An 18,096-nucleotide genomic window follows, 5' to 3' on the forward strand; every position below is an offset into this window, starting at 1 on the left:
TTAGTTTTTTGAGGAACTTCTATACTCTTTTCCACAGTGGCTGCACCAACTTAAGATTCCCACCAACAGTGTAGGAGAGTTCCCGTTTTTCCCACATCCTCGCCAGCTCTTGTTATTTGTTGTCTTTTTGATAATAGCCTCTCTAACAGGTGTGATGTGATTATCTCATTGTGGTTTTGATTCACATTTCCCTGATTATTAGTGATGCTGAATATTTTTTCATGTGCCTGTTGGCCATCTGTGTGTCTCCTACGGTTTCTTCATCTTAGTCAAGGGTTTGAGGATTTCGGAGTGAGGTATTAAGTGCTGTATTCAGCACAGACTTTTTATCCCAGGGTTTGTACACTTGGTTCCTTCTAATTAGAACCAAACTGACCTCAGTTTCAGTAGGTGCATGCTTCAGATAATGCTTTACAATGCAGTGACCTGGGAATGCTGTGAAACAGCGCTTCCTGGGACATCCTGTGTGGTCTCTCTGTGCATGCATCAGGACCCTGGGAGTTACGGGGCAGGTTACCCCGTGTCTGCAGTTTTAAGACTTCACTGAGAGCAGCTTGGATTTAAAGGAAATCCATCTGAAGGCATTGGATACAAATGCAATACCCTGTTAATATTTTTTTTTCTTCCTCTCCTACCTATAGAATGTCTTGGTCAACATGGGAGGGTTTTGTGAACTGACAAAATTTGTTTCAAATGGGTAAGTTTAAAACAACTTATGTGCAAGTTGGCTGCAAAAGGAGATTGAGTGAATTGACTCTTCTTCCAGCTAAAAGCTACCCTTCAAGGCAGGAAATGGGATGATTATGTACAGACAAGGTGACAAGGTTGTCTGATTGGGGCTGGGTCAGCAAACAGGGGGCCTGAGTTCAAATATGAGGCACCCATGGACTTTCCTGTGGCTTTGGGTAAGGATCTGGGCCTCAAATCAGTGCACAAAATGGAAATGGTGGTGACTTCCTCCCTTTACAGGAGGAGAGTGGCTTGTGTAAATGTCTACCGGCTGTTAATGTTGTTCATCTGTAGCCCTGAGAGGGAAGTGTGGTAAAGGAATTGGTAAACTTCCTTCCCATAGTTTCAAGCATGGTGCTGAGAAGGGCCTGGGCTGTGCAGTGATCTTAAGTGGAAGCCAGATGGAGAAGTCAGCACCAGAAAACATTTACCTGAGTTTTGTGAAATCTACCCTTAACTCCCGTAATTTTGTGCATCTCTAGGTGTCAGTCTTTTCTTGGTGACAAATTGGTGTTACTTATTTTATGAGTGGGGACCTTGCTTATATCCAAAGCTAAGTAGATCATTGATAGAATTTTTCATAGGCTAAGAACTTTAATATCATTCATATACAAATCATATAACTTTTATATGAATTGCTTTTATGTTAATTCTTTACAAATTTAATATTAGGGTGTGTTTTTTCTGCCCTTTACCTTTTGGCAATGTGCAATCGAGGCGAGTAAGCTGAAGAAAGCAGGAGCCAGGTCTGTTTTTGCTCACCTTTGTATTGCCAGGATCATTATATTTCCAGGCACATAGTAGGTACTCAAATAATTGTTGAATGACTGAATTTCTGACCGGAAGAGGCAGATTAATGTTGGTTGTGAATTTCTCTGTAATCAGAGTCCTTCCTGGTATCCTCAAATGTTAGTGGATTAGTCCAGACAGTGACCAATTTCATTTACTATTTGTGTATCAGGAGATCAGAGACAAAGGCTTTTTAATGTGGGGGGACACTTGGCTCTGAAACCCCTTATTTTTCCCAGTCAGACAATGACTTACAATATTTACCTCCAGAGAACAGTCCCAGACATACTTGATTAGCCTTAAATGAAAGATAAGCCACTGCTATGAGAAAGGACTTGCTTTCAGTAGATGGGCAGACAGACAGATAGATAGATATTAAACAATTTACAGTTTATGTCTTGACAACTTGGATGTTGTAACATGAAAAATGCTATTGAAAGGGACCAGTCCTTTCCTACCACAGAAGCTACAATATTTTCAGTAACAAAAGATAAATATTTCAAACATCCTTCCTTAAAACCCTTCTGGGACTTCCTGTTAGCCTTTAACATCAAGTCTAAACACCGTGATATGGCTTACAATGTCCTTCAGGACTTGGTCTCTCCTTACCTCTCTACCTCATTTGTTGATTAATGATTCTCACATCCTGTTTATCCAGACTGGGAGTGAAGTTAGAAATCTGGGATGCTTATGTATCTGGGATTCTTGTGCAGACTGAAATATACTGAAGACAGCTTTTCATTATTATCATTTCCCATGTACTGTAATATTCCTGGGGGTCAAGTAAAGGTAGGATGTACGCTCATTTTTTAAATAAGTACTATGAACGACTATTATTGTTCATTTCTAAAATTATGATGTTGTAGCTGAATCATGGTTACAATACTCAGAGAATAATTATATTTGGAACCTTTTAAATAACAGATTGCTCAGAGAAACGTATCAGGTTGCAGGGCTGGTAAAAAAGTGTGATTGGATCAATGCTAATTGACCTTTGATACAGAGAAAGAAGGAGATTATTTGAATCAGTGGGTAACTTGGTAGTTACGGAGATTTTTACCTGCCTGGAGAAGACAGTTTCTTCCCCCCTGTTTTCTCCTTTCTTTCTGACGCCTTAAGTGACTTTCTAAGAATCCATGGAACAGCTGAGGGGCTTCAGAACTTAAATATCACAAACTTCGTTGGTAAAAGGAAGTTTTGATTTTCTCGAGGTAGAAAGGAAATCAAGGTTTAGTTAAGTAGTAACTGACAACAGTAGCTATAATAAAAGGCATTTATTTACATCTCAGTGTTTTGAATTCCTTTAAGTGTTTCTCTTCCACAAATATGTTTATACTTTGTAATTAGCATAGAGTTAATTCATTGATAAGGTTAACTTCATGAGTTTTATGTTTATAGAAAAAGTAAAGGGCTGAGTCATCACCATTATCTTCTTTCTTGGTTATCTGTAAAGTTGGCCAGTTCACTAAAACCAGGGTATTTCTATTCACCTGGAGCAACTAAACTTCACTGTGACCTTCTGAAAGTGTATTTTTAACATTTTTATTGTGGCACCTAGCAGAAGGGCTTGGAAATAACAGCAAATGTTAGTTGAATGACAAAGTGAATTAATCTGCACCCAGCTTTGTATTTTTCAACCTGTTTTAGACTATGGACTATGGACATCTAGAACAAGCTTCATTTACCTAGAGCAGTGGTTCTCAAAGTGTGCTCCCTGATCAGTAGCAAGAGCATCGTCTGGGAGCTTGCTAGAAATGCACATTTTTGGGCCCCATAGCAAATGTACTATGAGGGGGCAAGGTCCACCAATCTGTGTTTTAAGACCTCTGGGTGATTCTGATGGACTCAAGTTTGAGAACTACTGGCCTAAAACAATAGAGGGAACCATATAGGACTGGAAACCAATTAAGCTGGCCCAGCTACTCTCTCTCTCTTTTTTTTTTTTTAAACATCTTTATTGGAGTATAATGGCTTTACAATGGTGTGTTAGTTTCTGCCTTATAACAAAGTGAATCAGTTATACATATACATATGTTCCCATATCTCTTCCCTCTTGCGTCTCCCTCCCTCCCACTCTCCCTATCGCACCCCTCTAGGTGGTCACAAAGCACTGAGCTGATCTCCCTGTGCTATGCAGCTGCTTCCCACTAGCTATCTATTTTACGTTTGGTAATGTATATATGTCCATGCCACTCTCTCACTTTGTCACAACTTACCCTTCCCCCTCCCCATATCCTCAAGTCCATTCTCTAGTAGGTCTGTGTCTTTATTCCCAACTTACCCCTAGGTTCTTCATGACCCTTTTTTTTTTTCTTAAATTCCATATATATGTGTTAGCATACGGTATTTGTTTTTCTCTTTCTGACTTACTTCACTGTGCATGACAGACTCTAGGTCCATCCACCTCACTACAAATAACTCAATTTCGTTTCTTTTTATGGCTGAGTAATATTCCATTGTATACATGTGCCCCATCTTCTTTATCCATTCATCTGTCAGTGGACACTTAGGTTGCTTCCATGTCCTGGCTATTGTAAATAGTGCTTCAATGAACATTGCGGTACATGACTCTTTTTGAATTATGTTTTTTTCAGTGTATATGCCCAGTAGTGGGATTGCTGGGTCATATGGTAGTTCTATTTGTAGTTTTTTAAGGAACCTCCATACTGTTCTCTGTAGTGGCTGTATCAATTTACATTCCCACCAACTGCTGCACCAACAGTGCAAGAGGGTTCCCTTTTCTGCACACCCTCTCCAGCATTTCTTGTTTGTAGATTTTTTGATGATGGCCATTCTGACTGGTGTGAGGTGATACCTCATTGTAGTTTTGATTTGCATTTCTCTAATGATTAGTGATGTTGAGCATCCTTTCATGTGTTCCTTGGCAATCTGTTTATCTTCTTTGGAGAAATGTCTATTTAGGTCTTCTGCCCATTTTTGGATTGGGTTGTTTGTTTTTTTGGTATTGAGCTGCATGAGCTGCTTGTATATTTTGGAGATTAATCCTTTGTCAGTTGCTTCGTTTGCAAATATTTTCTCCCATTCTGAGGGTTGTCTTTTGGTCTTGTTTATGGTTTCCTTTGCTGTGCAAAAACTTTGAAGTTTCATTAGGTCCCATTTGTTTATTTTTGTTTTTATTTCCATTTCTCTAGGAGGTGGGTGAAAAAGGATCTTGCTGTGATTTATGTCGTAGAGTGTTCTGCCTATGTTTTCCTCTAAGAGTTTGATACTGTCTGGCCTTACATTTAGGTGTTTAATCCATTTTGAGTTTATTTTTGTGTATGGTGTTAGGGAGTGTTTTAATTTCTTTCTTTTACATGTTGCTGTCCAGTTTTCCCAGCACCATTTATTGAAGAGGCTGTCTTTTCTCCCTTGTAATTTCTTGCCTCCTTTATCAAAGATAAGGTGACCATATATGTGTGGGTTTATCTCTGGGCTTTCTATCCTGTTCCATTGATCTATATTTCTGTTTTTCTGCCAGTACCATACTATCTTGATTACTGTAGCTTTGTAGTATGCTCTGAAGTCAGGGAGCCTGATTCCTCCAGCTCCGCTTTTCTTTCTGAATATTGCTTTGGCTGTTTGGGGTCTTTTGTGTTTCCATACAAATTGTGAAATTTTTTGTTCTAGTTCTGTGAAAAATGACATTGGTAGTTTGATAGGGATTGCATTGAATCTGTAGATTGCTTTGGGTAGTACAGTCATTTTCACAGTGTTGATTCTTCCAATTCAAGAACATGGTATATCTCTCCAGCTATTTGTGTCATCTTTAATTTCTTTCAACAGTGTCTTATAATTTTCTGCATACAGGTCTTTTGTCTCCTTAGGTAGGTTTATTCCTAGATATTTTATTCTTTTTGTTGCAGTGGTAAATGGGAGTGTTTTCTTGATTTCACTTTCAGATTTTTCATCATTAGTGTATAAGAATGCCAGAGATTTCTGTGCATTAATTTTGTATCCTGCTACTTTACCAAATTCTTTGATTAGCTCTAGTACTTTTCTGGTAGCATCTTTAGGATTCTCTATGTATAGTATCATGTCATCTGCAAACAGTGACAGCTTTACTTCCTCTTTTCCAATTTGGATTCCTTTTATTTCTTTTTCTTCTCTGATTGCTGTGGTTAAAACTTCCAAAACTATGTTGAATAAGAGTGGTGAGAGTGGGCAACCTTGTCTTGTTCCTGATCTTAGTGGAAATGGTTTCAGTTTTTCACCATTGAGGACAATGTTGGCTGTGGGTTTGTCATATATGGCCTTTATTATGTTGAGGAAAGTTCCCTCTATGTCTAATTTCTGCAGGGTTTTTATCATAAATGGGTGTTGAATTTTGTCGAAAGCTTTCTCTGCATCTATTGAGATGATCATATGGTTTTTCTCCTTCATTTTCATAATATGGCGTATCACATTGATTGATTTGCGTATATTGAAGAATCCTTGCATTCCTGGAATAAGCCCCACTTGATCATGATGTATGATCCGTTTAATGTGCTGTTGGATTCTGTTTGCTAGTATTTTGTTGAGGATTTTTGCATCTAGGTTCATCAGTGATATTGCCTGTAGTTTTCTTTCTTTGTGACATCTTTGTCTGATTTTGGTATCAGGGTGATGGTGGCCTCGTAGAATGAGTTTGGGAGTGTTCCTCCCTCTGCTATATTTTGGAAGAGTTTGAGAAGGATAGGTGTTAGCTCTTCTCTAAATGTTTGTTAGAATTCGCCTGCGAAGCCATCTGCTCCTGGGATTTTGTTTGTTGGAAGATTTTTAATCACAGTTTCAATTTCAGTGCTTGTGATTGGTTTGTTCATATTTTCTATTTCTTCCTGGTTCAGTCTCAGCAGGTTGTGCATTTCTAAGAATTTTTCCATTTCTTCCAGGTTGTCCATTTTATTGGCATAGAGTTGCTTGTAGTAATCTCTCATGATCCTTTGTATTTTTGCAGTGTCAGTTGTTACTTCTCCTTTTTCATTTCTGATTCTGCTGATTTGAGTCTTCTCCCTTTTTTTCTTGATGAGTCTGGCTAATGGTTTATCAATTTTGTTTATCTTCTCAAAGAAGCAGCTTTTAGTTTTATTGATCTTTGCTATCGTTTCCTTCATTTCTTTTTCATTTATTTCTGATCTGATCTTTATGATTTCTTTCCTTCTACTAACTTTGGGGTTTTTTTGTTCTGCTTTCTCTAATTGCTTTAGGTGCAAGGTGAGGTTGTTTATTTGAGATGTTTCCTGTTTGTTAAGGTAGGATTGTATTGCTATAAACTTCCCTCTTAGAACTGCTTTTGCTGCATGCCATAGATTTTGGGTCATCGTGTCTCTATTGTCATTTGTTTCTAGGTATTTTTTGATTTCCTCTTTGATTTCTTCAGTGATCACTTCATTATTAAGTAGTGTAGTGTTTAACTTCCATATGTTTGTGTTTTTTACAGATGTTTTCCTGTAGTTGGTAGCTAGTTTCATAGCGTTGTGGTCGGAAAAGATACTTGATACGATTTCAATTTTCTTAAATTTACCAAGGCTAGATTTATGACCCAAGATATGATCTATCCTGGAGAATGTTCCATGAGCACTTGAGAAAAATGTGTATTCTGTTGTTTTTGGATGGAATGTCCTATAAATATCAATTAAGTCCATCTTGTTTAATGTATCATTTAAAGCTTGTGTTTCCTTATTTATTTTCATTTTGGATGATCTGTCCATTGGTGAAAGTGGGGTGTTAAAGTCCCCTATTGTGATTTTGTTACTGTCGATTTCCCCTTTTATGGCTGTTAGTATTTGCCTTAATGTAGTGAGGTGCTCCTATGTTGGGTGCATAAATATTTACAATTGTTATATCTTCTTCTTCGATTGATCCCTTGATCATTATGTAGTGTCCTTCTTTGTCTCTTGTAATAGTCTTTATTTTAAAGTCTATTTTGTCTGATATGAGAATTGCTACTCCAGCTTTCTTCTGATTTACATTTGCATGGAATCTCTTTTTCCATCCCCTCACTTTCAGTCTGTATGTGTCCCTAGGTCTGAAGTGGGTCTCTTGTAGACAGCATATATGTGGGTCTTGTTTTTGTATACATTCAACCAGTCTGTGTCTTTTGCTGGGAGCATTTAATCCATTTACATTTAAGGTAATTATCGATATATATGTTCCTATTCCCATTTTCTTAATTGTTTTGGGTTCGTTATTGTAGGTCTTTTCCTTCTCTTGTGTTTCTTGCCTAGAGAAGTTCCTTTAGTATTTGTTGTAAAGCTGGTTTGGTGGTGCTGAACTCTCTCAGCTTTTGCTTGTCTGTAAAGGTTTTAATTTCTCCACCAAATCTGAATGAGATCCTTGCTGGGTAGAGTAATCTTGGTTGTGGGTTTTTCTCCTTCATCACTTTAAATATGTCCTGCCACTCTATTCTGGCTTGCAGAGTTTCTGCTGAAAGATCAGCTGTTAACTTTATGGGGATTCCCTTGTGTGTTATTTTTCCCTTGCTGCTTTTAATATGTTTTCTTTGTATTTAATTTTTGATAGTTTGATTAGTATGTGTCTTTGCCCCAGCTACTCTTTTCCCAAAGAACAGTGGAAAAAAATCTGTCTGGCCACATTGACTGGCCCTGTCCTGAGTATGGTATTTTTAGTTAGATGCAGTTGTCTCTCCTACAAGGGAAATACGAGCTGATGAAAACGATTCCTCCCTATTGTTCATGGCTCTGAGTCAATGATTTTATTTCCGATATGTTTTCTCCTCCACGTTGCCCACTTGACTAGCAGTGCCAGGCTAATTAAGGAATTAGTACGTGGCATCCATTCGGGGCGGTGTGTGATTCTTTTCTTGCATCCTGAGAACAGTTTTGCAAACACTTTCTGCTTCATATTTTCTTTTTTTAATCAGGCAGAGACCTTACAATTAAAATACCATTAAAGTGATTCTGGCAAGTATTGCAATAAGCATGTTTTTTAATTAAAGGAAGAACAGGGGGATGCATAAGCAGCATCGGCTAAAGGGGAGAATTGCATTTGATATCTGTTTTAATTGAAATGAAAATAGAGTTGAGTAAAGCGACAGTAACCTGTGCGTGTGCGGCTCACTCCTAGGTTGCTAGGCTGAGGTGTTCTGTGCTGGATTAATTAGTAGCCAGCCAGAAAGTCCATTGCCTCTGCCCCAATCCTTAAAGCCTGATTTATGCCTCACCTCCCCCATGAATATGTGAGGGCCCAGGCATTTATTTCCGGAGCTGGTAGTGGATAAGATTATGGAGTGTGCACTGAGCTCTTGGGGGATCTCATTCGCCAGCCAAATTGATTTTCCGCCTCTCTGGCCGGGGACAAGCCCACCTCAAAGCTTCCAGGCTCTGCTCCAGTGGATCAGGCAAAAGCCTAATCCGGATCTGACCAACAAAGGAAGCTCTGTGCATCCCCATCAGAACGCAGGCTCCGGGCTGTGGCTGCCTTCCCTGAATGCTAGCCTTCTCTTCCTCACCTTCTCCTGACACCCACCTCCACAGCAACACGGTGCTGTAGGTACAGTAGGGTGTAGCACAGCGCCCCAACTCCGTGTAGTCACTGAGTCTGCCCTTCTCAATCCAGGCAGAGCAGGACCCGTGCGTCCTGAAGGGATGATCATCTCTAATTCTCCAGGGAGAGGGAATTCCACAGGCTCCCCCTGGGGAATTACTGGAAAGGTAACAAAATACAGGATGCTAAACTTTTTAAGGAATTATTCAGAGTTGACACAAAAAGCTGAATGGAGGCTCAGCCACATAGATAAGTAAATTGGATAACTTACATCTGAAAATTTAGGTTCAAGCTTTGAATAAAGGAAGTATCTAGTTTGGTGATGCAGATTGATCTAATGAATTGGGGGTCATCAGATCTCTGCCTGCATCTTGCCTTCGTTCATCTCTGGCTTTCCCTCTGCTTAAAATGGAAGTCACTACCCCCGAGTTCATTTCATCACCTGGCATGTATGTCCTAACCAAGTACACTCTTGCTCTGCACCCTTTTCCCCCAGATCCTGCTCAAAATGACACTAAGTATTTGCCATCATCATCTACCAGTTTCCCCAGTTCTTAAAGCTCTTCCAGGAACCCACCCCAACCTTCTGATTCTTCTCCTAATTCACCTGTTTCTTTGACTCACATGCAAAAATCTTTCTACTTCCTCTCCTGAGTCTAGTCTTTAAATACTATTTGACAGTCTTGTCTCTCTTGTGTTCTCACTCTACGTGTCCGTCTAGGGAGACCTCATTCACTTCTGTAACTTCAACTTCTATTTATTCCACACGTATTTAGTGACCACTTTCCCAGCTCCCTGTATGCCTGGCACTGTTCTAGGCACAGGGGCTGCAGCTGTGAATGAAATAGACCACAATTCTTGCTCTTATGGAGTTTATTTCCATAAGGAAAACAATCAAGTCAGCAAGTTGTATTTTTTGTTAGATTTTCTGAGCAGCATGGAGAAAAATGCAGCAGGGAAGGTGGACAGGAAGCTGGGTTGTGGTTTGGTGGTGGTTGGGGGGACTTGCACACAGTGAGGGCAAAGACTGTGAGTCAGGGGACTAAGAGGGTCACGGAGGCAGAGGATTGTGAGCCGGGGAGAGCAGAGGGAGAGGGGGCCATGAAGGGCCAGCGCTGCAGAGTTTGGTGGGCTTTGACTCTGTGTGTGTTGGGAACCGGTGGAGAATTTCCGGCAGAGAGGTGATGTGATAAAGTTTACATTAAACAAATCACAGTGACTGTTGTTTTAAGAGTAGACCCTGGGGTGGGGACAGGGGCAGAAGAAAAGAGCTGAGTTAAGAGGCTTTTAGAGTTACCTGGGGATGAGATGAGGGTGACTTAGACCCCAGTGATAGGAGTGGAGGTGGTGAGAAGGGGTTGGATCACAGGGATATTTTGAAGGAAGAATGCACAAAATTCCCTGGAGCTTTGGTTGTGGTGTGAGAGAGAGTGAACGCTGACTCTTTCAAACAAAGCAAAGGACTTTCAAACTTTCAAACTGAGCAAAGAGGGGATGGAGTTGCCATTTATGGAAAAGGGAAGGACTGTGGGGCAAGACGAAGAGCTCACTTTTTGGACGTGCTAAGCTGGGAAACCTTTGAGACATCCAGGCGGAGATGTCAAGTAGCAGTTGGGGCGATGAGCCTTGAGCTGAGGGTGGAGGTGGGCCTTAGGGATTTAAATCTGGGAGTTATCAGCGATGAGCATATGATGGGGTTTAAAACTTTAAGACAAGGTGAGAAAAAAAGTGATCAAGGGACTGAGTCTTGTGACATTCCAAGTGTCAGTGGTTGGGACAAGCAGGAGGAATCAGGCAGAGGAGGTCAGGAGGGAAGGCTCAGGAGGTGGGAGGCCATCCAGGAGGGCACAGTGCTCGGTGGGCGAGGGGAAGGAGTATCAAGAAAGGAGTGAACAAGTATGTTAGATGCTGCTGGCTGCTCCGGAAAGGTGAGCACTGAGCATCCCGCCTTGGATTCAGCAATGTGGTTGTCATTTGTGACCTCAACAGGACCAGTTTTGGTGGAGTGGCCAGGAAAAGGCACAGCTGGGGAGGGTTCCAAAGAGACTAGAGGGAAAAAACTGGGATAGAAGGTATACCCAGTTCTTTTGAGGAGTATTCTTGTAAGGTAAAATACTTATACTCTAAATGTTTTCTGTAAGGGGGAAAATAGCTAGAACTGTGTATTTGTTTTTCTTTAAAACACACACACACATACAACAGAATCATTTTGCAGTTATTACAGAGGATGGCTAATTGTAGGGTTGGCCCAAAGCAGGTTTTGATGTACTTTGCAAACATTAGCTAGCTGCTAAAAGTCTCTTTTACTTCCCTTTAAAAGAAATAAAAGAGATGTTTAATGGGAAGAAGTGATTACATGTAAAAAGTTGTGTTCATTTATTTATTTTGGAGGGGAAGTAACAATAATGATGGTTGATTGATTTTTATAAAATTACCCAAGGTCACTCGTGGGACATACTCAGCTTTCATGAACAATCATAACAAGCAATGTAAGGGTCACAGCCAAAGGCTGATTTCAGCCCTGCTCTTTATTTCAGCTTTCAGAAATGGGGTTGAGCTCTATAAAGTGCAGAAATAAAGTCCTCCCACTGCCCTCCCATACTCAAATAACTATCCTTTAAAGCAGCCTGCTGTATATAAACTTTCTGTTCTTCCACACCAAGGAACTTTCGCCTTGGTTATCACGTATCAACCAAAATTAGCTGAATTCCGCATCAAACTCTCTTCCTTTCCCTAGATTTCTTACACGTACCTGCCACTGATAAAGTAAGGAGGAAAGGCTTTTTAGCAGGGAAGAGCGATTACTGCATTAACTAATTAGTCCTATTTATAGTATTCTTGACAACACAGGTCATTCATGTTTTGGGGCTGAGCTTTTCTCCCTTCATTAGCGTCATAATTAGTTCCTGTCAGTAAATGACATTTTCAGATTTCTACCAGTTTGCTTCAGTGTATTTAATATTTTGCTTGATGGTATAAGGGACAAAACCCAGGTTATAAATGTACCCACTAATCCTTGTAGTCTGCCTCAAATCCTTTTCGGAATGAGGCGAGGTATATCTACATTAACAAAATTAAAATAAACCACATATAAACAAGCCATAGGCAAAGCTACTTAAGTTAACACGTGTTTTTCCTTAAAAGTAACTATGATAAATAATGAAATTAATGAAATACTTAATGGAAATTAATTTCCTAATTAATGAAAAAGCTACTTGGGAGGGTTTGCAAAGTGGAGAGAGCGTGAGTGCCTCTGTCAGGTGGTCTGGTTCTAATGCTCGCTCTGCCTCCCCCAGCTCACTGTCTGCTCTGAAATATGGAGCGTGACATCAACCTCCTGGGCTTGTTTGGAAGGTCTTTTCAAACAACATAGCTAAAGGTACTGGCATATGGTAGGTGCTTAAGACATGTCAGCTCCCTTGCTTTCCCCATAATCTCGTTTGAATTCCTGACTATGCAGGTAATCCCTTCCTCAAGTGGTATTCAAAGTTCCCTGCAGGGTAGGTGGTGATATTCAAAGTTCTCTGCAGGGTACGTGGTGGCGAGAGAACGTGAGGTCCCTGTCTCCATCAGTGTCAAATGCACACTTGACTGCATCTTTGCAGATGCAGATGCCAAATGTTCTAGAGCTGGAAGGAGCCTCAGCAACCGAACGAACAATTCTGTTCTGCACATCGCCAAGGGGCAAACAGACCATCCCTCAGCAGTGAGTGGGACAGATTTGGAAACTGAGTAGTCTGAGGCCCAGCAATTTTGTGAGACTTACTGAGGGTCATTCAGAGGTCAGTAGCAGAGGGGACAGGAACCTGATCCAATATCCTGTCTCCATCACTGGTTCATCTCGGTTCAGATTCAGATTTCCTGACTGTTCATAATGGTGGGACCCATTGCCCAGCCCATGGTCCACCAGTTGAAGATAATTAGTTGAGACATTAATGACACATGGCTGTGAGTGAAAAAGTTCTAGTGAACTCAAGAAGGTGGCCTGTACCACAGGTCACATTTCTTCCCTCTTGTTCACAGCAGGATGCGTGATACGATTGCATTTCTAATGATTATTCTTGTCATCGTGATGACAATGGAAGGGAAAATTAAGGTCAGAATTGCCAGCAGGCCCTTTGGAAGTCTGGTGAGCAGACTGGTGCCACTCAAGCATCAAGCCTCTAGGTCACTAAAGGAGAGTTGCTTCTTGGGTCGATTACCGTAGACTGTGATCTCTACGCCATATTTGAAAAGGGACGTCAGGACGACGGAGAGCGGGGTGTTGGAAGGAGGTGGTCTAGTAGGGCTCTTACACCACTGCATTCAGTGTCTACTAGGTCAGACCCAGGACCAGGAGCTATAAGCATCATTTCAAGAAATCTCACCACAAATCTCTGAGGGAAGAGTTCTAGCCATGGACAATTTATAGATGGTGAAACTGGATACCCACGGGGGCGTGTTGTTCTAAAATGTGGCTGAAAGGAAAGAGCACTTTAAGAGGTTGAATCCAAGTAAACACTCTGTGACTGTTATTGATGGTGTGTGGCTCGGGCTTTAGGATCAAAGGTAAAGGAGCCAAGGAAAGCTGAAGAGAATGTTAGAACAGAAGGTCAGGGGAGGAGTGGCCTCCATCTGTATTGGTCACTATCTCTGTACTAAGATGGAGATAACAGAAACGACTCGTCTTGGCCTTTTTCTTCGCTCCCTCTCATTCCTCCAGCACGTGTTTAAGTACAAAACAACAATCCAACTCAAGGATTTGGTACCTTGGATTCAGGACTCCGTTTAGCAGATGGAGTCTCTGCTCTTCACTGGCCCTCACCATGACCCTCCTTCTTCCTGTGGAATCTACCTTTTGAGCCACTTCTGCCACTTGCCTCCCCTGCATTCTGGGCTTACCTTTAGCTCATTGAGACAATGTGTGGACTTACTGATTCAATGTCATAACAGTATCCTTTCTGAGAAAATGGGAGTGAGTATGTGTGTGTTTGTATGTGTGTGCGTGTGTGTCTATAAGGAAATTCAGGTACTTAAAACAGATACTCTAAAAGGATATAACCATTTATTCATTTACTCAGCAATTATATATTGAGTGCCAACCTTCTGCCAGTCACTGTTCTAGACACTGGGAATGTAGAAGTGGACAAGGCAGATAAGTGCCCTTATGAAGCATGCATTCCTGGGGGGCGGGAGGGCAGACAGTAAACATGTAAATATATGGTATGTCTGATGCTAAGCGTTATGAAGGAAAATATACGTGGGTAAGGGGCCAAGGCATGCTATTTTCTCCAGCCTGGGGAGGGAGATTTGCTTGCTCCAGATTTCCTTTTGAAGCCTGGGTACATGACTCAGTTGATAGTAGGATAAGGCACCATGTTTGACAGTCCCACTCAACTCTATTCAATGGAGCAGAACAGTTCCTTGTGGAAATCAGTGTCTATTATCCAAAGAAAAGGATAATAGATGTTGGTCAGCTAAAGTGCTAAAAATTTCATAGTGCCTCCTAATTACACTTCCTTTTACTGTAATTCTTATAATTTTGGCATATTTTCTTCTATTCCTATTTACTGTTTCCCAGTTTTTTTAACCTGAATTTTCTAAGCTGCTGTTACATGGTAAAAACGGTGACCTTCTCGTTTCTTATTTAACCAGTCCTAAATTTCTAGGCATTTAGGTTATTGTCATTAAAAATACTACAAATAAAGCTGCTGTGAATTGTGATAGCTATCCTAAGCTAGATTAGTAATATAGTGCTTCTGCTTCTGGGTGTCTGATCCACTCAACTGTGCTTCTAGAAGAGAAGGCAAGATAAAATGAGTCTAAATTTCAGCAGAAGCACATAAACGAAGAGGATTTCATCAGACATTGGAACTGTCAAAAGGAAGTGAGCCTCATTCTCCCAGAGACTGACTGTCTTCTCTTTGGCTATTAGGAGGAAAGCTGATTTTCCTGGACCCAGGACCCATCGAGCTCAGAGCACACTCCATCCTTGTTTCTGATGGTGGAGAGCTCAGGATTGGATCTGAGGACAAGCCCTTCCAAGGCAAAGCTCAGATCAAACTCTACGGGAGTTCCCACTCTACCCGCTTCTTCCCGTATGGAGTCAAGTTCCTGGCTGTGAGGAATGGAACTCTTTCCCTGCATGGTGAGTGAGGCAGTTGACCAGAGGAACTGAGGTAGAGCTGTGTGTGTCTAGCCAAGGTGCAGACAATGGGGAAAATGATAAAACTACTTCCGTCTCTTTGGCTGTTAGTCGCAGAGGCAACAAAGTCAATTATGGCATGAGCACTGTTTCCTTAAATAAGGAATATTGACTGTGATGATGCTCACAGCAGAGTGTACTGTGGTTCTCAGTTATTTGCCCCCCTTTCTGTCACCTCTGCCCACTGTCAGGTGACTTTCAGTGCCTCCCCATGGGTGGACCATACTTCCCTGTCCCACTGAGAGTGGGCTTAGCCTTGGACTTGCTTTGGTCAATGGAATGTGAGCAGAAATTGATGTACTGCATTGCCAAGCAGAAGTTTTGAGAGCCATTGTGATACTTTGGTCATTTTTCTCTTTTCCTTCTGCTTGAGAATAGCCCATCCCCCATAGGGATAGGGGCAGCTCCTTAAGCTTGGGCAGAGCTGCATACTGCTCCTATGTATGTGTGTGAGGAGTAAGCCTTTGTTGTCATGAACCACTGAGACTTGTGTTTGCAGCTGCAGTTTAACCTAGTGAAAACCAACCAATATGGTTACTTACTGTTACTTAGCCTACACCCATGGCTGTGTACACTGGTGGCAGCCCAAAGCAGAGACAACTTCACTTTGTTGTTGTTGTTGCTGTTTTCACCCCCCTGGGAACAGGGTTCAGTTAGAGTTCTACCTAGAATTTTGTTACAGGTGGGTTGGTGTTTATGGATTCCTGGGAAAAAATAGGAATTAGACTATAATGTGTTTCTGCTACAATTTCGTTTGCCTTTTGATAACTTCATCCCACTTTGCAAAATGGACATATTTATTTTCCTTGAGATTCAGGAAATTACTAAACGTGCGAGAATAATCCTTAGTATCAACTAGAAAATGTAAGTATAACATGATGAGCTTGGAGTGTCTCTCAGCGGGTGCTTATATACATTTGATTACATAGCACGAGCCAAAGTCAGATCAAAAATGTGGGCACCAGATAGTAGCCCGATCTCCAGAAAATGTGACATTCTGTACATTGGAATTTCTGTGCTGACGTAGCAAAATAAGACCCTGCCGCCTATCACAGAGTAGTTATTCTAGGCATGGCATGTGGCTATGCTGAGGAGTCACACTTCTTGCTCCATTAAGGCTCTGTCCATCACAAATTGTGGCCCTCAATCATTGTCTACTAAAAGCCCTCTTTTGCCTTTTTTGGCTTACTATGAGAGGAAGCGAGATCTTATCATCAAGCATTTATTTATTTTTTTAATTTTTGCGGTACGCGGGCCTCTCACTGTCGCGGCCTCTCCCGTTGCGGAGCACAGGCTCCGGACGCGCAGGCTCAGCGGCCATGGCTCACGGGCCCAGCCGCTCCGCGGCATGTGGGATCTTCCCGGACCGGGGCACGAACCCGTGTCCCCTGCCTCAGCAGGCGGACTCTCAACCACTGTGCCACCAGGGAAGCCCCATCAAGCATTTATTAAGTGTTGACCATGGACCAGCCAGAGTGATACACACTGGGGATACATTTTGTAAGGATTAAAAAACCCACAATTATCTAGACCGAAATTCAAAATACCTACAATATTGATTCTTGTATTCTACTTCTAAGGAGGACCTTTTTCTTCCTGTATCCCTCATCAAGCACTTATATCGATCTTGTAACCCAGGATCCATGAGGGGCTTCTGTCTATTCACAGGTCAGCGATGGTCTTCAAGTGTTTGCTATAGTCTAACAGCCAGTTAGGTCACTAACCCAATGTGCTGCTGTTTACCATTGAGAAAACACAGCTGGAGAACAAGAGGGCACAGATCAGTGTTTGAACCAGCCCATAGACCATCTGAAGTATCCTGCAGCTCAACAGGGATCCTCTGGTTTGAGAGCCACTGTCCTCTGAGATGCAGAGGGCACAGCTCTTGCTCGAAATGGAAATTCACCTGAAGAAGAATGAAACTCTCCTCATTCTTTTACTCGGCTTCTTTCATTCCAGCCCCTTTTTCTCCTCACATTCTATTATGAAGGATCAGCAAAAGAGTTTACAAATATACCTTTATGTGCTTGTATTGTAAATGTACCCTGTGCTCCTAACCTTTGTGTTTTAACAGATGTCAAGTTAAGAAAATCCCTGGGACCACTGCTTATAATTAAGATGGGACAATTAAAGCAAAGTAGATAACTTCTAATGTGTTCTGAGAATTCTGGAAGTTACAAGCGTTGCTACTTTATCCTGGTGATGTTACTGGATACTGAGAGCGCAGACACCTCCTCTCCCCTGCTTCCCTCGTTTCTGTCTTCTCCCCTCCACCTCTCCTCTCCCAACTCTCTTCCTCTCCTCTTTTTCCCTCTCCTTCCTCTCCCTCCACCTCTCCTTTCCTGTATTCCCAGGACTAGGGTGTCATCAATGGCTGTTTTACCCGTTTCCCCACAGCCCTGTCAATATAGGCCTGAGTAGGATCTCTCATGAACCACAGAGCTTGCACATTGAACACAGGCGAAATCAAGCTGTTTTCCTCATTGAGGTGATGCTGCCGCATCTCATCTATTTGAAAGAAATAGTGTGTAGGAAAGAGCTTAGCCATTGGGTGAGAGGGCTTCCCTTCTGCCTTCTCTGGCAGGGGATCCCAGTCACAGCCTGAGGTCCATCAATCCTCTCCCTTCTCTCTCCCTCACCACCTGAGGTCTCAAACAGTCTTCCCCTCTGGCGGCGTGGTGGTATATCACAGTTGAAATCGTTACGTAATTTCACTGGCCTTTTCCCAGGGCCAGAGGTGGGTCTAGTGACACTGGGGCTTTAGGGAAAAACTAATTTTCTCTTGCTGTCAAGTATGCAAAACAGTGAGCAACTTGATTCACTGCTTTGCCCCCAGAAGGTCCCTAAAGACCCAACATTCACTCAGCTTCCCAGGATGCTATAGGGAGGAGATCCACTGACTTTAGTGC

At 41.8% G+C, this 18,096-nt stretch overlaps 1 protein-coding gene across 17 annotated transcripts in view; it reads left to right on the plus strand.

Moving 5' to 3' along the window:
- The window catches only part of PKHD1 (PKHD1 ciliary IPT domain containing fibrocystin/polyductin), a 534,197-nt gene that overhangs the window by 245,190 nt on the left and 270,911 nt on the right, over positions 1 to 18,096 (plus strand). For all 17 annotated transcript variants that reach the window (XM_079935418.1, XM_079935415.1, XM_079935403.1 and 14 more), the window contains one exon: positions 14,918 to 15,130. In XM_079935418.1, the coding sequence (XP_079791544.1) occupies positions 14,918 to 15,130 (213 nt within the window). The remainder of the gene's footprint in view (positions 1 to 14,917; positions 15,131 to 18,096) is intronic.

The sequence above is a fragment of the Stenella coeruleoalba genome, assembly GCF_951394435.1.
Source record: "Stenella coeruleoalba genome assembly, chromosome: 10".
Lineage (NCBI taxonomy): Eukaryota > Metazoa > Chordata > Mammalia > Artiodactyla > Delphinidae > Stenella > Stenella coeruleoalba.